Here is a 21,059-nt window from a genome sequence, read left to right as displayed (position 1 = left end):
TATTTATAATCATCTGAAGTCAGATATTTATTCATTTCTGATCAAAGCTGACCCTTAATGAGGGACATGTAGGTTGTTTTGAATTTCCACCATTGTAGACAATGCTGCAGTAATCATCTTATGTTTCTAGGTGAATGAATACAAGCAAGTTTCTCAAAGCTATTTACTTAGAAGTAGAATTGCTAAATGATAGTAAATAAACAACTTAAGTGTTACTAGATATTGAAAAATTATCCTCCAAAATGGTTGTGCCAATTCATACTCTTAAAGCAGCATATGGATTTTCTGTTTCTTTATCTTCTTGCCAAATGATGTATTATTTTCAAACTGGATAGTTGCTAATCTGATGGGTGTGAACTAAATTCTCATTGTCTTGATCTCCATTTTCCTGTTTACTATGAGATTAGGAATTTTCTTTTATGAGCTGTTCACTTTAACTCTTCTGTGATGTCTGTCATATATTTTTGTCCAATTTTCTATGGGGTTATTTGTCTTTTTCCTATTGCTGAAGTTCCCAGTAGAGTTTAGATATTAACTCTGTTACACTTCACAGTTAAGTATGATATTTGTTGGAAGTTAATCTAGTTAAGAAAGTTTATCTCCATGAAATGTTTTTATGCATCTATTAAAATAATGGGTTTTTTTTCCTCTTTTACCGAAACAATGTGATTAATTGCAATGATAGATTTTCTATCATTGAAGCCATCCTTGAAGTCTTGGAATGAATTTTAGTTGTTCTTGAGTTATTTCTAATGTTGCTTAATTCATTGTTCCAGTATTTTATTCAGTGAGTTTGGGTTAAAATCTCTCTTTTTTTCATAGTCCATTTTCCCCCCTTTATTCTGCTTAAAATCAGGGATCTGACACCTCTAGAAATCATCAAAAAATAGTTGAAAAATTGTTATCAAAATAAACTAATAGAAATAATACTGTCATGGAATGGAATGAGTACCAAAATAAGAATAAAAAATGTTTGTATTAGGGTTCTTTTTAAAAAAAAAAAAAGTACAATCAATTTCTGTACACCTTTTTTTCTTATTTTGTAAAATAGCAAAATAAAACTAATGCTTTTATAAATATTCTTTTGATGGTTAATTTTCTATAGTTGTATGAGGCTGAAGCTCCATATGTTTAGCACTGATCACAGAATATATAAGGTTCAGAATAACATTTCTGAAAAACAAAGAAAATTATTTGGCAGCTAATTCCTTCATGCACTATTTTTTCCAGTTGTGTTTTAGATTTCCCAAACAACTAAAAATTTCTTTTGACTGAAATATGTCATTTTGATGTATTTCAGTAAGGATCTGTGAGTAGTAAGTGCATGCACTTGCATTCTGAAAATGTCTTTGTTTCTCTCTCACTCTTCAAAGGTAATTTAGGTGAAATAGAATTTTATGTTAGCTTTTTCCAATTCCCAGTGTTTTAAGATGTTATCCACCATCTCCACCATCCAGGGTGCTAATGAGAAGTCTATAGTCTGATTTTTGTTCCTTAGTAGCTACTCTGTCTTTTCACTCATGTAGGTTTTATGTTTTTTTCCTTTCTTTGACTTATGCTAATTTATTACAAAGTGTGTACATGTGGATTTATTGTTATTTCTCATTATTAAAGGTGCTTCAATAGAACTTATGTCCCTTTTCAATTTTAGAAGTCTTCTTAAATTTTAGAAAAGTCTCTTGTTTGAATATTGACTCCTTTTCATCATTCTCTCTCTTCTTTTCTTTCAAAATCTTTCGTATACGTATGTTGGATCTTCTCATTCTATTTTCTCTATCTCTTAACTTCTCTTGAATCTCTCTGTGCTATATTCCACGTGATTTCGTCGGATGTAACTAATTCACCAATTCCCTCTTCTGCTGCATCTAGTCTAGCTTTCAGTCTCTACATTAAAATTTTTATTTCAATAACTATATTTATGATTTCTCTAACTCCTTTTTTCTGTCCCCAAATCTACCAGTCTCTTATTTTTACCTAATGGCTATTATTCCTCACTTTATTTCTCTCAACACTGAAAACATATTTATTTTAAATTCACTTTCATGTTATTCTATTATTTCCCCCATTAGTTATATCTTCTGACTGTCTTATGATGACTCATCTCCTTGTGTGGTTTTCAGTTTTTTTACTATCATATATATATATATTTTTGGAATGGTAATTGTTTTATTTGGAAACCATAGATGCCACGTGTTGTGTAAGCATCTTTACAGAATAATTTCAGATTCGCCTTTGCAAGGGGGTTTTGGGTTTCAAGTACGAGTTTTGGCTTGTGTCTCTGAAATACACAGATCCTATGAATTTAGACCTCACATCTGTACTTGCCTGGGTTTTTGAGTTTCTGATTTCTCGTGAGTTACTCTTTCAGCTTCTATGGCCATAGCAAGCTTCCTTGCACATTCCCTGGGAGAATGGACAGATTTTTTTTTAGAATTTGTTTTACAAATGGGACAGCATTTTATGACTCTGGACTTTATACTGTTCCAGCTTCCTATTCATATGAGGCCCTGGGGGCTCAGATTTACCTTTTGACTCAGACATTAAATCCAGTTGCCCAGCTATTAAGATCACTCTTTATCTGGTCTTAATTTCCCTTTGAGTCTCTTGACTGTGGTTCTCACTTGCATCTTTAATTGTGAGTTTTCTCTCTATGGCACCTGGGAGTTTACTTTATTAATTTCTATGTGAGCTTGGTAAACTTTGAACAATTCTTCACATTATCATATTTCATCTAGAATTCCTGTGTTTAGGGGTGATGCACCTTTCATATCTGCTTAGGCCACCATATTGGCCAGTCATATTTATATTTCTTTAATGAGGAAAAAATACAAAAAGCTTTATTATATGTTTAAACAAATGTTTTAAGTAACCTTTTCTCTCCATGCTTCTCAGTGCTGAATTTGAAGAACCACATAATTACGAGGCAACGATTTCATATCTGAGACACTCTGGCAACTCCATTAACCTGTGCACTGCAAAAGAAATTGCTGATTGTAAGTCTGCTAAGCCAATTAATATTGTACCTCCGTGTGGAATGAAAATGTGTCAAAAATGGTATTTTCCCTCTAGATAACTGTAAGTTTAAAAATTCACGGTCACTCTGCTCTACCATCTTATTTCTTTTTTCTTTTTTTCCCATGGCTGGTCTCTTAAAAGTATAAACAAATCCAGTCGGGCATCAGTGCTATCTCATGACTCCTGTTGGGACCTTCTCTCTATCTCTTCTCTCTCCTTCACCAATTGACTTAGCTGCTTTGCCTTTTGTAGATACAAGGGAGGGAAAATCAAGGTAGGGTGATTCATTTTTATTCCTTCTCCTATAGAAACTTTTTCTCTCTTCTCGTGGTGTCTTTCTGGAAGTCCCCTGGTTATTCAGTGTATGGAGAGGGAGATAACAGAACATGAGAATTAGTCCCCTGTGTTCAGTCTGAATGGGAGCAGGGGATTTATTTTATGGATCTGACCACTGGTTCAAAACTAAGTCCTTCTGCCTCTGGTATTGCCAACAATGTTCAGACCTTTTTGTGAAAAAAAAAAAAAGAGACCTTCTCAGGTAAAAAGATGAAGAAACAGGGACTCATTTCTTCAAGTTTTGAAGTCTTTGTTCTGGCTGTAGAATCAGCCAGTTCTCTACAAAAGGCATAAATATCAGTGCTGGAATAAACTCTAGTATTTATTGAGCCTGTGTTATGGGCTACAGTCCTGTGTTAGGTCCTCTATGTCCATCTGTGCTGATAGAGTGGTTTTATCACCCCACCGATAGAGACAGGAAATTGAAGATCAGAGAGACTGAGTTGCACAAGGTCATACAAGTAATATGTAGGGGAGCTATAATGTGAAACAGGTTCAACCTGCATCAAAAATCCACATACTTTTCATAATCTTGTGCTGCTTCTCATTCAAGGAAGTTTGGCTTTCCTGGAAGGAGGATCAATGAGATCGTGTGGTCCAACCTCTTTATTGTTCAGACAAGAGGTCCAAGATTCTGGGAAAGGAAGTCATTTTCCTGGGAATACATACTTAAGTTCATGGAGTAAGAATCAGGATGCACTGAAATTTCCGTCCACTCCCCCAGGAAACAAGAGGTTGGAGAACTACTAGAAAAACTCCCTGTCTCCTAGACTGGGTGAGGTCTAGATTCTCCCATATGGTTTGTAAACTACTAGCTATTAGAGGAGCCACTCCTGCCCCCAACACCCCCGGAAGGCAATGCTGCCCTACACTCAGGGTCTCTGGGCCCCAGCTTGAGAGCAGGGCTTCTCAAATTCTAAGGTTCACACAGATCACCCAAGTGTCTTGTTAAAGTGTAGATTCTGGTTCAGTAGCTCTGGTGTGGGGTCTAAGATTCTGTACTTATAAAAAGTTTCCTGGTGATGCCAGTGCCACCAGTCTACAGGCCACACTTTGAATAGAAAGGCCGTGGCCCCATTTGAGCCAAATTCCAACTGTGTGCTTTTGCACAAGGCTAAGAGGTCACAAGGCCAAGGGGATGCTCCTATCAGAGCCTGCACCTTCTCTCTCTGGACCATGTGTGATCCCTAGAATCCACCCCCTGGTAAATGACTTTCCAAGATCCTGCTTGGATCTCCTCCCTAAGTCTTTCTTCCTCAAACAGACTGGGCTGCAGGGAGAGCTGTTCCTGGGCAATGGCGTGGATGGGTTTTTGACATATGCAAGGCCCCTCATGGTGCAGAGAGAAGCTGAGGATTGAAACGGGAAGCTGGACCCAAGTCCTGCACTTGTTCTCTCCAGGCCACACATTTTAAAGATGGGCCTGCCAGGTGTATCACTTGAGGTACCCAAAGAAGGATCCACTAACCCAGGCCTCTCTTTAGTGTTTCATGGAAGGATTTCTTGTGTATTTCATGGACAGTGCTGCCAAGGAGGCAAGGGATTATGTATGAAACAAGAAAAGGCTCAGAAAATAAGCCACTTACCCAATGGAGAGGTGACAGAGCATAGGACAGTAGAAAGGGAGCAGAGTGGGAGAAGGGCAAGGGTGGCTACGGCTTCCCCTGCCAGAGACGGGGTACAGGCCTCCTTGCAGGAGTTAGGAATACACCTGATGGGGCAGAAGAGGCTGAAGAACCACAGCCTGGGATCAAGAAGGTTCTGTTGTAGGTCCCCACCCCTCTCCCTCCCTCTCTGTAAAGAGCCAAGGTGCAGCTACCCGCAGGAAGGAGAAAGGAAGTGAGGTATTGTACTCCCACTTTTACTCTGATTCTTCTCCCAGTATCTTCCATCCTCTCTATACTGCTCATTGGTTGAATGACATTTGAATCTCAGTTTCCTCATCTCAAAAATGGGTATAATCTCTTCTGTGGACTTATTCTGAGTGTTTGATAAAATAATACATTTATATTCAAGTGAAATTCTGCTTCTGGGAAGATGGAGCAGATGTACTTTACCCTATTCCTTCTGCTAAGTACAACTAAAAACTCTGTACATTATATATATAAAACAAACATAAGAAGACTAGAAGACTCTGAAAGGTAGAAGAAGGTAGACCAGCGGAACCCAAGAAAGGACAAGGTGGTGAGTTCCCTAGTTTTTGTTTTGCTGCATATATCCCACATCTGGAGGTGAAAAAGCTGACAATGTGGAAACACCAATGGGTACAGGCAGAAACAGCTCCAACAAAAGCCTTCTCTTTCCAGCCAAGGGACCAGGAAAAGGGCAGCTTAGAAAGACAGAAAATCTCTAGACAATAACTGGTCTACTCCAGCCAAACATCAGAGAAAAAAGCAGTGGCCCCACCAACAACAGCAATGCCCAGTAAGGAGTCTGGACAAGTCCCTCATCAGGCTGTAATGATGTACAACTCCCCAACCCAGGTGGTGTCAGCAAAAGCCAAGGAGAGGGCTGGAGTTTTCATCCCCATCAGGTGGTCATGAAACCTCAACTACAGTGTCTGTGAAAACCACATGGGGAACGTGGACTTTCACCTCCTTCCCTGCAGTAACAAGGCAGCCCTTCCCTCCCTGTTGGGATGTATCAGAGCAGACCTAGTGAGAGGACTTTCACAACCACCCAGCAGGAAGAAAGCCACTCTCTCCCTATGGTAGCAGCAGAGACCACCACATGGGGAGTAAAACAAGGTACCCCTACCCTTCCCAGCCAGGCATTATCACATATGCCTAGTGGAGAGCTGGAACTCCTGCTCCTGCCCAGCAGTGAGGAGGGGTCTTTCCCTCAGTTCAGTATCTTTACAGAATGAATGTTTGTGACTCCCCAGAATATATATGTTGAAACCTTGTGCCCTAATATGATGATATTTGAAGGTAGGGTCTTGGGAGGTAATTAGAATTAGATAATGTCATGAGGGTAAACTCTTCACGAATGTAGTTAATGTCATTATAGGAGTCCTGAGAGAGCTTGCTTCTTCTCTCCACTGTGTGAGGACACAGCAAGACAGTTGCCATCTGTGAACCAGTAAACAGCCCTCACCAGACACCAAATCTGCCAGTGCCTTGATCTTAGACTTCCCAGCCTCCAGAACTGTGAGAAATAGATTTTGTCATTTTTAAGCCATCCAGTTTATGATATTTTGTTATAGCAGCTGAGTAAGATAAGTTTCAAAGAGACCAAGTGGGAAACCTAGACTTCCCCCCCATCTGGCAGAACAAAACAGTCCCCCTCCTTTTTTGCTGCCACTGTGGTGTCAAAACAAACAAACAAACAAACAAACAAAAAACAGCTAAAATAGGTTTAAATAATATCCAGGGTCTCATAACATGTTACCCAAAATGTCCAGGTTTCATCTGAAAATCGCTCATCATACCAAGAATCAGGAAAATCTCAACCTGAATGGAAAAAGACAATCAATAGATGCCAAAATTGGGATGACTAAAATATGAAAATTTTCTGACCAAGACTATATAAAGCAGCTACTATAAAAATATTTCAGTGAGAAATTATGAACATACTTCAAAAGGATGGCAAAAAAATAGTCTTACCAAAATAATAGAATGTGTCTCTGCAAAGAAATAGAAGATGTAAAGAAAAACTGAATGGAAATTTTCTAATTGAAAACTAAGGAAAATAAAAATCTCAATGGATGTGTTCAGCAGTACAATGGAGGGAAGAGAAGAAAGAATCACTGAAATTTAAAATAAACAATAACTCTATGGTAATTGAGCTGGTGCCTGGAGCATGGACACACTCAGAGAGACCTTGGCTCCTGGCTCCAAAGTGTGAACCAGCTCACAATGATGATGGGTCCAGTGTCTGAGACATGGATGGGCACAGTGGAGGCACAGAGCCCAGATCTGGGCCCTGGCAGGGTGGCCAGGGCTTGAGGGTCAGGGCACATGCAGGGTTGGGAGAGGTGGCAACTTCTTTCCCAAAGTGGCTCAACAGCACTGATTCTTGGTGGAGGGGGAGTAGTGTGCACCTATTTCTCCCTCTCTGGGGTTCCTCGGTAGGAATAGCTGTTGGTTACCTCCCTCTGCAGCAAAGTATGTCAGTATCCTCTGCAGAGCAGGCCATTGGAACCAGATAACCTCTGCCTTTCTACTTTGTTCCTAGCTGTCTCCTGGTATCTCAGGTATGTCAGTCTCACCAGAGATTGTTTCTGTGTGGATATTCTCTGTTGATTTTCTCCACTGTGTTGCTGCAGATTCTTTAATGGACCCTTAAACCCTCTCTGGGCTATTTTGGTTTGTGAATAGCTATCTGTATTTGTTATTTTGTGCAGATAAAGGCTGTTATCTCCTAGTCCACCATCTTGATGATGTCACCTTTTCCTCTTTTCTAATGTAAGCATTTAGTGCTATAAATTTTCCCTTCAGCATTGCTTAAGCTGTTCCCACAATTTTTGATATCTTGTATTTTCATTTTCATTCAGTTTAACATATGTTTTGATTTCCTTTGAGACTAACTTTTGACTCACAGATTATTTAGAAAGGTGTTATTTTGTTTCCAAGTGTTTGGAGAGTTTCATTTTGTCTTTTGGTTTATTGATTTCTACTTTGATTACACTGTAGTCAGAACACAAATTCTGTATGATTTTAATTGTTCTACATTTGTTGAGGTTAATTTAATGGCCCAGAATGTGGTCCATCTTGGTATAAGTTTGTGAGTAATTGAAAAGAATGTGTATTCTGCTCTTGGGAGTTGTCTATAGATGTTGGTTAGATCCTGTTGGTTGATGGTGGTGTTGAATTCTTCTGTATCCTCGCTAATTTTCTGTCTAGTTTTATCAATTGTCAAGAGAGGAGTGTTAAAGTTTTAAACTATGAGTCTATTTGTCTATTTTTTCTTTTAGTTCTTGCTTCACATATTTTGCAGCTCTAGAGTTTGGTACACACACATTTAGGATTGTTATGTCTTCTTGGTTGTTTAACTATTTTATCATTACATTATGTCCCTCTCTGTCTCTGGCAATTTTCTTTGCTCTGAAGTCTACTTTACCTGATATTAATATAGCCACACCTGCTTTCTTTTGATTAATGTTCTCTGATACATTATTTTCTATTTTTTTTTTTACCTTCAATCTACCTATACCATTATATTTGAAGTGAGTTTCTTTTAGGTAACATATAGTTGGGCCACAGTCGTCTATTCCACTAATCTCTGTCTTTTAATTGGTGTGTTTAGGCAATTTACATTTAATATAATTAATGTAATTATTGATATGTAAAGGTTTGTCTGACCTTTATTTTTTGTTTGCTCTTTTTCCTTGGTTTTTTTGTTTGTTTGTTTTTTAATATACTTTCTGCCTTTCCATGGGTTACTTGAATATTTTTCAGATTCTTTTCAATTTATCTATAGTCTTTTTTATTACATCTCATTGTATAGCTTTTTTAGTGGTCGCTCTAGGAATTGTATACACATAACTTATCACAGTTTACTGGTGTGAACGTTTTATCAGTTCAAGTGAAATGTAGAAACCTTATTTCCATTTATTTCCCTTTAACTTCCCCTTATAATACAATTGTCTTAAATATTTCCTTTACATACATTTAGTATGATGTTAGACAGTGTTATAAATTTTTGCTTCAACCATCAAACACAATTTAGGAAACTTGAGATAAGAAGAATGTGTTGCATTTACTCATATTTTACTCTTTCCATTATTCTTTCTTCCATACTGGTGTTCCAAGTTTCTTTCTTTTATCATTTCTTTTCTGATTAGATAACTTCCTTTAGCTGTTGTTCAAGATAGGTCTGTTAGAACAAATTTTCTTTCTTTGTTTTTTTTTTTTTCATCTGAGAGTGTCTGTCTTGTTTCCCCTTCATTCTTGAAGGATTTTTCACTGGCAACAGAATTCTGAGTTAATAGTTTTAACACTTGAAAAATGTGCCACTTACTTCTCGCTTTCATGGTTTCTGATAAGAAATCCATTGTCATCTGAAGAGTTTTCCCCTATAGGTAATGTGTCATTTTTCTCTCACTGCTTTCAAGATTTTTTCTTTGCCTTTATTTTTCAGAAGTTTCATTATGTTTCTTCATGTGGATTGTGTTTATCCTGTTTTGGGTTTGCTTGGCTTCTTGAATCTGTCATGTTATGTCTTTTGCCAAATTTGGGAAGTGTTCAGTCACTATGTCATCAAGTACTTCTTCAGTCATGCTTTTTTTCCCATCTTCCCCTGATCTGGAGCCACTGTAACTCTGCGCATATCTGTGCTCCTGTTCTTGGCTCCCTGACTACTTCACAAGCATCTGTACCTCACATTCTGTTACTTGGAACCCGTGCCATTACTGCCACAGACCCCAGGGCCAAAGTCTCTCCATGCGTACCTGTGCTTCAAGCCTCAGCTTTGTGGCTGCTCCATGCAGCTGCCACTGTGAAGAAGTCTACAGGCCAAACCCAGTGCCAAGAGGGATCCCCCTCACCACAACTTTCCCAATGGGAGGGGAAGATCAGGAGAACCTTAGCAGCCATCACCACTGAAGACCCCAACAACCCTTGACACCATTAGGGACATCCACAGTGTTGGCTTGCTGAGAATAACTGCAGTCTTCATCAGCACTGACTCTTACCATGCCTGTTCAACATAGTGCTGAAATTCTGGCCAGTGCAGTAAGGCAAACAAAGGAAATAAAAGGCATACGAATCAAAAAGGAAGAAATAAAACTGTATTTATTATCAGTGACATGATTGTCTAAGTAAAAGTTCCTAAAGAATTAACAGACACACACACACAGAGAAAACCCTCCTAAATGAGTTCATCAGGGTTGCAGGATACAAAATAAACATACAAAAAAATTATTTGTATTTTTATATACTAGCAATGTACACCTGGACACTAAAACGGAAACATACAATACTATTTACAGTCACTCAAAAAAGAGAAATACTCAGACTTAAGTCTAACAAAGCATGTACGAGACTTAAATTCTGAAAACTATAAAATGCTGATTAAGTAAACCTAAGAAAATCTAAATAAGTGGAGAGACATACTGTGTTTGTGGATTGGAAGACTCAATACAATAAAATTGACAGTAAAAATGTCAATTCTCCCTAAGTGATATACAGGTTTAGTCCAACTCCTGTAAAAATCCCAGCAAGATTTATTTGTAGATATAGACAAGACTTTTCTAAAATGCATATGGAAAGGCAAAGAAACTAGAATAGCTAAACACAATTTTGAAAAAGAAAAAGTAGGAGGTATCAATCTATCTAATTTCAAGACTTACAGCTACAGTAATCAAAACTGTGTGATACTGGCAAAGAGAGAGAGAACAATGGAGCAGAATTGAGAATCCAGAAATAGACCTATACGAATATGGCCAACTGATTTTTTAAATGAAGATACAAAAGCATTCAATAGAGGAAAGATAGCCTTTTAACAAATGGTGTTAGAACAACTGAATATCAATAGGTAAAAATAAACTTTAACTTACACCTTATACAAAAGTTAACTTAAAATGGATTTTTTTCCCTTCCTTTGCCCATCAAGGTGAGGAATCTAAATAATACCTAACAGGGAGAGAGGGAGGGAGGACAGAAATGAAGGAGGGAGAGGATTAGGCGGTTGGCTTTAATGTCACCATTGGGTGATTCTGTCCCTTGCACAATGCCAAGAAAACAGGGAAGACCATCCCCTTGGGGTGCATAGCTCAGCACAGGTGTCTTTGTGAGGTTTCTCCCTTTTCTACAGAACTTGGCGTTGGGTATGCAGGATTCAGGATGTTCTGGAAGCTCTGCAGAATTATCGTTAGAGGTCATCTAGATTAGTGCTTTTCATGCTACTTCTTAGGCCCCAAGGATTTCTTGAGAGGTCTTAGAGACCCTGAGGGTACCTTCAAACAGAGAAGTTCTGTTCATGTCCCTGTGTAATATTTTGTGTAAGTGAATGAATTCATGGTTGAAAGAAAGTGTGAAAGTCATTTCCTAACTGACTAACCTTGGGCAAGTTACTTCACTTCTCTGTATGTCTGTTTCTTCATCAGTAAAATTGGAATATTAGTAGTGATTATCACGAGAATTAAGTGCATTTAAATAATGCATTTAAACACTTACATAGGGCCTGGTATCTATAAGAAATGTTAGCTGCTTTTTATTATTATTTTTATAATATTAGTAATGGTCCTCTCACCTCCTGGCATAAAAGAGACTTTTCCAAGGTCACATAGGGAATCAATACATAGAGAAAGAGCAGAGGGCCTCCAAGACATGACCATGTTATGACACTAGCAGCTGTGGGATTGCTGAGGACCATCTTCTGGTATATGTCCTTTCTCTGCCAGACATGGTAGAGCTATTCAGTGGAGAGAGAGTTATATAACTGTGTAGAAAGTAAGCAAGGACTCCAATTCTATGGGCCACATTCCTGTTCCCTTCCTGACCTCTTGAGATGCAGCCCTACATACTTTATATCCCCACCCTGGAGTAAGTTTTGGTAGCAAAGCTTACCATTGCAGAACCTCCATTTTGTTAAAAAGCAGTATCAACATTATGAATCCATTATTAATTGAATGTGTATCATCTTTGTTTACTAGCCATGGCAAGTAAGGCCTGTCTGAGCCTTGGTTTTGTTGCTTCTAAGACTGAATATATGATAATCTTATTAACCCCACAGGTGGCTAGGAGAAGGAAATTGGATTATGATTTGTTAGTTCTTTGAAAAACACAAATAAGGAAATAAATTGGAGGAGAGGAGGAGAAGATTATTACTTTTAAAATTGGAAAACAAATCCATAGTAGGAATGGATATGATGGAAACTGCATCACAAACAGATATTTTTTAAAGTATCAATGGCTAACAAAGTTTTTAAAGCAAGGAATAGCTGAATAAAATGTTTTCATTCAAAAATCAGTGAAAATAAAAGTGTACAATTACCCAAGTTGAAGTATATATTATTAATCATCCATGCAGAATTTTATGTCTGTGTCAACAATCAAGTGGGACCAATCCTTAAAGAAGACCTAGGATCTCATTTATTTTATCAATGTACTGTATGTTTAGAATAATAAGATCTTAGAAATGCAGCATGTTGTTTGGTCAGTTTTCTGAACTAAAGCTTTAGGACCCTAACTGCAGGAAAGAGAAAAGAAGCAGGGAGGAGCCCCACTTATGATGCAAACATATTCATCAACAGTAGGGTGAAAGCTTGTATAAATAACTTTGAAGCGAAGAATAACCAAATAAGATATTTTATCAAAAAACAAGCCACTTTCTATACAATGTTTGGTGCTCTTCTACGCATATTACATTTCTTATATCATCTCCTCTAATCTCCCCAGTAACTCTGTTAAGACAGGTACCAACTGGCCCAGTTTCACAGATGAACCAGCTGTGGCTCGGAGAAATGAATTAATTTGTCTGAAATCCCCCATGTGGGAAATGGCATGAGTAGGATTTGAACCCAGATTCTTGCTACTACTTATACTAATAATTAAGTTTGGTATCATGTCATCAAATAAAATCTTAGAACTATTGGAAAAATCAAAAGGTATTTGAGCACTAGTAGGTGGGCTCCTCTTTTCAAGCTACATTTAAGGATATAAAACACTTACAGAGCAAAGTCACTAAGGGGCATGATGTGGTGTTCACTTTCTTGAAGTGGAAATTAGGATTTGTTAGCCCTTTTTATTTTTTTCCTCTTTTCTTCCTAGTTTGCCTTCTCATTGCTACCACTAAATTTCAGTGCTTTATCTTAAGCATGGAGTATGTATCTATTTATCAAAATAGGAAACTGAAAATGGTATTGTATGTTTTCATTGACCATAAATTTCATCCTGGGACTTCCCACAGAAATGAAAACTGTAATCAGTGACCCTATGCTTTCCCACACCATGCACACTGAGCCTTGCACAGATCAATGTTCTGAGACTGAGAAAACTGAACTCTGCAGTCTTTTGGAATTGCTTTAATCCTGGGTACTATAAGAAATGGGTGGATAAATTGCTTTGACATAATTTTTTTATGTTTATTTTAGCGACTTACGAAGTTGAAATCAAAGACTTCCAAAAGGTATTGTTTCCTCTCTCCTTACCACCATAATAACTAAAAGTTAAACAAGTATATAAGGTTGATTCTAAAGGTGTTTCTTTTATGAGGGAGGAAAGGTTTTTGGGGTGTTTTTTTTTTATTTGGTTTTCTATTTCTAAGTCTTTTTTAGACTCCAGCTGCTTAAATTCTGAATGCTGAGCCCTGTAACATCAGACACAGAAAATACGTGATGGGATAGGAGCAGGTGGTCTTAATCCATTCCTGGCCCCTTATCTAAGGTGGCCAGCTCCAACTGGCTTTTAATAACTGTGCCTTTCAGACAGACAAGTCATTTGGCACAATTCAAATTTGTAGACCCTGTACTTTCAAGAAAATAATCAGAAAATTTAAGGCATAGTTTCTGGACTCCTGCTGGGTGTGGTGCTAGGGGCCACTTTGGAAGCAATACAGCAACTTGATTAGGACCCAAGCAGAATCACTGCAGGCCTCCATCCCAGCTCCTGGCCACATGACTTTGAGTCTCCATTTCCTCGCCTATAAAATGGGGATAATAAAGCACCCCCACCTGGGGTCCTTGTGAGAATGAAAATAAGGTAAATGAAGGTAAACAATTGATTAGCCTAGAACAGAGCATTTCACCTCTCTGAGCTTCAGTGTGTCCTCTGTAAAATGGTGTATTCTTCCTGAGGACAGGAAGCTGTATCTGCTGTAATAGATGCTCAGTAAATAAGGGGCCCAATACTTGATTCAATGAATTGCTGAGAGAATTAAGTCAGACTAAGTATGTAAACACCTAAGTGCAGTATGTGGCACACGGTTGGCACTTATGCAATGTCTTAACAGTGTCAGTTAAGTTTCTACTCTTTTCACTGGGTACATTTTGTCTAGATCCTTCATCTCTCTGCTTCAGTTTTCTTATGCTTGCTGGTAAGGATTATTCATTTGTGGATACACTTTGAAGCTAGAAAAATACAAATGATTATTATTCCTATTAATGGGAGTAGAAACAGTCTATTAAAATGCTTCACTTACCAGACAACACCGGCAAATAATAAACTATTCAGCACAAGTGAACTCTCCAAATAACCAAATTTTATACCATTCGAGTAAAAAATTATAAAAGTATTTTTGATTTTGAAATATTTTAACCCTCAGACATGTTTTGTGTTCATCTCTGTATTTTTAAGCTCGGCGGGTGGTATCTGATCTCATTCTTAATGATTTGGAGTATTCTTGAATCTAAGGGACTGAGTGGGCATAGTTTATGCTCTTCTTGTAAGATACTATTGGACCCTGTAGAAGAGCTAATTGCTTTCACATCAAACCACCACAAGTCTGTTTATTGTAATTGTTTTCTCTTTTGTAACAATTACTATTTCTTTCTACTGTCAGTATCTTTGCATCTATCAGTGAGTCTTTCATGTGGGCAAGCATGTACCAAGTCCCTGTTCTGTGCTGGGCACTTGTGGATACCCAGTAGCACTTAATCCTCACAATTACTCTGCAAGCTGTTATCAATGCTTCCATCTTACAGATGAGAACATAGAGGCTAAGAGAGGTTGAGTAACCTGTAAATATTGTAGCAGAGATGTAAAACAAGGTCTGTCTAACTTGTCATTCTACCAGTGCTGCAACTAATTTGCTTTATATGTAAAATAAGAACCCAGAGTCTCTGAATGAAGGCCTGCAGGCTCTCCCCAAAGGAGAGTGTATAAACTATCATGCCTGGATTTTTGTGGCAGCATTTTGGATGCTTAGGTATTTTCTGTTTTTTTCAAGGTTCTTGGCTAGATTCCAAACAAAGAATGGCATCAGATATGTGACCCCTGAATAAATGAGGAGCTCTTTTGTGGTCATTGGGACATCATTTTAATGGAGCTAAATCTACATGATGCAAGAGCTGAGTATTGAACAGAGAGTACATGACCAGTGAGGAAAGGGAACATCCCAACATTGCTTGCACTCTGGCCAATTTTTCCCACTGAGACATTGCTCAAATACCAGAAATTCATATTTCCTCATATGATTTAGAGGTTCTTTATTCTACAGATGCATTCCTGGGAAGACATGCAGAGAACAATTTACGTTTCTAAGTCCCATCATACATTCCCTCTGGCCGGCACCGTAACTTCAGGAATGCTTGTTTTCCTTTCTGATTGATCTTCAGCCCCACTGGCAACAGTTCATAGAACATTCTGTTTTCAGCGTCTGCCTTTGCTCTGTACTAAGACCTCACCGCCCCCTCACCTTTTGGTCTAGTCTTTAATGATGTGTAACCAAACAACAGAGCCTGGTTTGGGTTGATTTATGAAAATGACCATTTCCTCTTTCCTTTCAGCCTTGGAAGAATTTTCTCCATCAAGAACTTAGGTGAGTTTTAGCTCTAAGAGGTAAAACATTACTCCAACCACTGAGCCTCTGATGACTAAACTAGTTTTCACTATGGGCCGACTATGTTTCCAGTGTCTGACCTGGCTCAGTTTCCCCAGCACCTTGCAAGGTGCTTGGTATAGAGAAAGTAATCCGTACCCCTGCCCTGCCTTCTTTTCTTGCTTCATTCTAGCCCACACTGCACTCACTCAGCAAGCACTTGCCGAGCACCCCACATGTTCTAAGTCTCTTTGCTTTTGCTTGTTTAATTCATTAATTCACCATACTTAACAATCTGGCAAACGTGTACTGATCTATCAAGCATTCCCTCTTGTAAGAAGCCTTCCTTAATTCCCCTCCCTCAGACAGAATTAACCAATCCCTTGCCCATGGTACCTCTGTAACATACACATGTGTTTACATTAATGGCATTATATGTAGTTTGTTTGCTGACATGCAGTTCATCCTCCACCTCCTCACCCCCTTCCAGTCTGGGAGCTCCTGTGGGCAGGGCCCATGTTGTATTGTTCTTGGTGTTGCTGGTGCCTCCAATACTTCCTGGGTCCAGAGTAGTGCCCTGGCACCTAGCAGTGCTCTTTATCACCTCCTCAGGGTCTGCTTCTATCATTCCTCCCCTGGATATATTTTAATGCATTAGAAGAAATGTGGTTGATGAGCTCTGGAGAAGCAAGGATCAAAATTCCCTGGTTGAGGCTAAAAATACAAGTGCTGAATCATGGGGAAACTTTGCTGCAGCTAGGTGGGCTACCTTCATTTCTCTCCTTGAATTCCTGCCTGATTCTAAATTCATGATCCTCATAATTGACCTTTTAGTACTAGTACAATGCTGGGCATGTGGTATGCACACATCAAATGATTAATTATTTAGTTCAACATTTATGAGCTTCTCTATTCAGATGCTGCTAGATTCTGACATACAAAGTGAACAGAAAGAATATATTCCTTGCTTGATAAGAGATAGGAGAGAAAGTTGATTGTTGGCAGTGGAGGATTACTTAGAGGGGAAGATGACCAAATAAATAGGAAATTACAGTATAACATGATCATTGCTATGAAAACTATAAAAATACAGAGGTGAGGCACAAAAACTGGCCTTGAGGCTCCAGGAGCACTTCCTTGAAGGTGATAACTGAGTTGAATCTTGACAGAGGGTAGGAATTGGCCAGGGGGAAATGGTGGAACATGTACTCCGGGCACAAGGAAAGGTGTGAGTGGACACGCAGTATTAAACAGTGAGGTGCAGGAATCTACAAACAGTTTGACATCACTTGAGCTTAAAGTGCAGCGTGAGAGCAGCAGGAACTAGGGGAGTATGCAGAGCTGGATCCAGGAGGGTCTGCACTCCCTAATTAATCATTTAGACCAGCACTGCCCAAGAGAAATATCATATAAACCACATCTGTTGTTTAAAAATTTTCAAAACTAGAAAGAAAAAGGTGAAATTAATTTTAATAATGAATTTTATTTAACCCAATATATCCAAAATATTATCATTTCATCATGTAATAATATAAAAATTATTAATGAGGTGTTTTATAGTCTCTCTTTTTTTTCCACACCAACTCTTCAACAGCCAGGTGTATTTACACTTACAGCTCAATTTGGACCAGACACATTTCAAATGTCCAATAGCTACATGAGGCCAATGGCCACTGTATTGAATGGCACAAATTTAGACTTTATCCTATAGGCCAGGGAGAGTCACAAAAGTGGTTTAAAGCAGAGACAATTTATCCCCTTCCTCCACAGTATTCCTAGAAGTCACAATATAAATTTAATGTAATAGTTATTTATGAAGTTCCAGCTGTGTAGAAACTACTGGTCAGGAGCTGGAGGATAAGAATATGGATTACAAAGGACATGTACACCAACAAGGGCAGGTGAATATACCAGGAGAAATATCCGCCATGTGATCTGGGAACCTAAGAACTGGGTAATTCTAACTCAGCAAGTGTTTTGATAGAAAAGGACACCAACAATTACTGGGGGTCTGTTACATGCAATGCACAATGCTTGGCTTTCAACATTTTTATCACATTTTATTCTCATGACAAACATGGAAATTGTAAATTTTCATATATAAATATGAGAAATTTTGATTTTTGGAAAGGTTCATTGCAGACTTTGAGAAAGAGGTAGAGTGGGGATTGGAGCCCAGCACTCACTCTGCAGCTCCTGTTCATCACAGAACTAGTCTTGGCCTTAATGCTGGACAGGAGTGCTCAGAAATAGGATGAATGAATGAAACTCCTTAAAACTCTTTCTTTTCTGTTACAGAACAACACTCTCGCCTGGTGTTTCTCTTTCTCCCTGACCACCTTTTCTGATTTTCTTTGAGGGCTCTTCTCTCTCTGCCTCCTGTATAAATGTGGAGGCAGAAGGATCATAGGACTACCCAGCTCTTACAGTGCCAGAAGCAAGGTTCTCACATGAATGTTGACATTCCCTGTCATTCTGTCCTTGGATTTTGCTTTTTACATTGCTCTCTCCATCTTCACTCTCTCAAATGCTCCTCCACTGCAGCTGTTATCTACATACAGTGCAGGCCAGTCATTCATTTCATTAGGGAATTCTGGGTGAGTACCACCCTGTGCCAGGCAACATGCGGTTCCTACCATGGATTACACAGCATTAGCAGTGCTAGAGGTACATATGTGAATCAGATAGTTCTGCCCTTTTATAACTTGACTTTCAGGTAATTTACAAGACAAAGAGGAGGAACTGGAGATAGACCCATAGACAGGCATGCTATAATACAACATAGAAGGCCAAAGTGTTAGGGGGACAGAGAAGGTATGACTGGGAGACTCAGGGAAGGATTCTCAAAGGTAAGGTGATTTAGACCATTGTGAAGGGTTTTGTATTTGCCATCAATATAAGATGTAGAAGGCATGTCTGACAAAGGAAATAGCTAATAAAAAGGGAGAGTTGGTCAAATAGAGTGGTAAGATGGGGAATTATGAGGGTCTAGATTCCAGCAAAAGTGGAGGGAAGAACCAGAGGAAAATGGGGTTGGAATGAAAGATAGGAGCCAAATCACTAGAAGCCTTAGATTCTATCCTACAGGCAATAGGGAACTAGAAGATTTTAAGCAGGAATTGCTACTCTGGCACTGATTGGAGCATGCAGAAATTCAGAGAAGCTACCTATATGATCGGTTCCTGGTCCCCTTTTAAAAAAAAGGTTCATGTCTTTTTAACTTCATTTTCCCCATTCATTTCCTTTAGGATTGAGCAGTGCACTGTCATCTAAACACTCTAAGCTTCACTTTCCCTGATATGTCTTCACATTTTAGCCCCAAACATGCGGATGAAGATACAAATAAGGAAAAAGAGCCATGTGAACTGGAACCTCAAAAAACAGAAAAGGGTCCACATTCAAACCATCCTTTCAAGGTATCTGTGTTCTAGGGATCCTGGCCAAGTGGTACAGCTTAGACACGTGACAGGATCAGTTGATGGGGGTGACATTTTAGAGGCTGAGACTTACATCTCTCCAGAGAGACAGTCAGAAGATGTAATGGGTGTTGGGCGTTTATCAAGAATGTGACAAACACTGAGCTCTAGCCCCCAATTTTCCATGTATAAGCCATGTAGCATGCCTTAGAAGCAGGGCTGGGATGAGGGTAAGTTCATCAAGGCACCCAGGATGCAAATATGAAGAAGAGCTCACTCTCAGGTGCCGTCCCTGCACTTGCAAGTCTCTGCAGTGAGTGCCTCCTCAAATTTTGTGCCCAAAGGCCCTGCTTAGAAGAACACCTTTAGTTCTAAGCTTGATCATCTTATCTGTAAAATAAGAATAGATAATCCCTGCCCAACTGCCATCCCAATTGTACCCTGTCTGTGATGATAAAATGAAATAATATATATGAAGGTGCTTTGGAAGCTGTAAGCTACCATAAAAGTGAAATGTGTTCTTGTTGTTTTTATTCATATTAAACACTGTGAATGTGTGTGTATATCCATATGTGGTTGGCACTGTCCCTTTCACAGTTAGTGGGTGAAAGGCTTAAACAATAGATACCAATGCTCCAAACATTCTAGATACCTGCTTGAGATGTGTCTGTCTTTTAACATCAGATTGTCCCAGTTTCATCTGCAGGGATGGGGTAAATCAAAAAGCATGCTGGCGATGTGGGCCTGAACTAGTCCATAGGCCTAGAGGCCAGGCTGGACCATGTTGGCTGTTTACAGAGTATCATGAAGCAGCATAATTTAAAGAAAGGAGTAGGTCACTAAATAGGAAAGACAAGGTCCAGAGTCAGGACAGCATCTTCAGGTGTCAAAGCCAGAGGGCAGGGACAAGGCCATAAATGGGTGTTGAGGCTAGAGATCAGGAAGGGGTTGATAGGAGCATATGTGAAAGGCAGTAGAGAAGCATGACTAAGAAATCTGACCATAAAAAAGCAGGGCTCTGCTCTGGTTCAGTGCTGTCTATATGACAGCCAGGCCTTGAGTCAGACTACCACCAAAAGGTCACTTCCCTCCTTTATGCAGTGGGTTTCAATGTTGGACATTATTAAAAGTTATCTGGGATATGTAGGTGAATGGGGGACTGCATTCATTAGAGGACTACATTGAAGGATAGTGATCACTATATTTGTGTAGAACATTGACTTCATTACTTGCTTGTCATTTTTTCCCCACTCAAAAAATTTATGGTTGGCTGTGTGACTTAAATGAATGCCCCTACTCTTATTCTCCTGACAGTTTGCCTAAGATCCCACCGCAAACTCAGGGTAATCCATGCCTGATGTATATTCATTACATTAGCTTTTGCCAAGTACTTTCAAATGTGTTATCATAGCTAACACTTACGTCCACTCTGCTGTGGAAGGACAGTAACCCTTCTCTCATTTTCATTTGACAATTAAAAAACATTTAGATGGCCAAAAATGTTCTAATTCTTCTCTCTCCAGTGTCTCTACCTATCAGTCTATCCAGATCTTTCTGAAATGTAAATGTGATAGAGTTTTCTCCCTGCCGGGCTCCCCATGATTAAGAAATGAAGCCCAAATTCTTTGCCTTACATGCAAGACCCCTCGTAATTCAGCCCCATTCACTTTTATCTTTCCAGCCTCATCTCCAGAATTTTCTCCCTGTGTCTTCCCCCTTTTCCTTCAACTCCTCCCTCAGCAGCAGCCTCCATGCTACCCTTACGTGGACACTAACACTCCTCCAAGTACTCCATGCCTGTGATCCCGCTGATTTATCTGCCAGGTATTTCTTCATCCCCAAGATCAATCTTGCTCTTATACTTTAAAAATT

At 39.0% G+C, this 21,059-nt stretch overlaps 1 protein-coding gene across 3 annotated transcripts in view; it reads left to right on the top strand.

The window, feature by feature from the left end:
• The window catches only part of FYB2 (FYN binding protein 2), a 100,443-nt gene that overhangs the window by 49,183 nt on the left and 30,201 nt on the right, over positions 1-21,059 (top strand). For 2 of the 3 annotated variants that reach the window (XM_063104938.1, XM_063104937.1), the window contains 4 exons: positions 2,893-2,993; positions 13,388-13,422; positions 15,740-15,771; positions 19,088-19,187. In XM_063104938.1, the coding sequence (XP_062961008.1) occupies positions 2,893-2,993; positions 13,388-13,422; positions 15,740-15,771; positions 19,088-19,187 (268 nt within the window). The remainder of the gene's footprint in view (positions 1-2,892; positions 2,994-13,387; positions 13,423-15,739; positions 15,772-19,087; positions 19,188-21,059) is intronic. The other variant, XM_063104939.1, reaches the window with a different exon arrangement.

This window comes from Cynocephalus volans, chromosome 8, assembly GCF_027409185.1.
Source record: "Cynocephalus volans isolate mCynVol1 chromosome 8, mCynVol1.pri, whole genome shotgun sequence".
Classification (NCBI taxonomy): domain Eukaryota; kingdom Metazoa; phylum Chordata; class Mammalia; order Dermoptera; family Cynocephalidae; genus Cynocephalus; species Cynocephalus volans.
The sequence above is the reverse complement of the archived record's forward strand: the minus strand, read 5'-3'. Positions and strand labels throughout refer to the sequence as shown.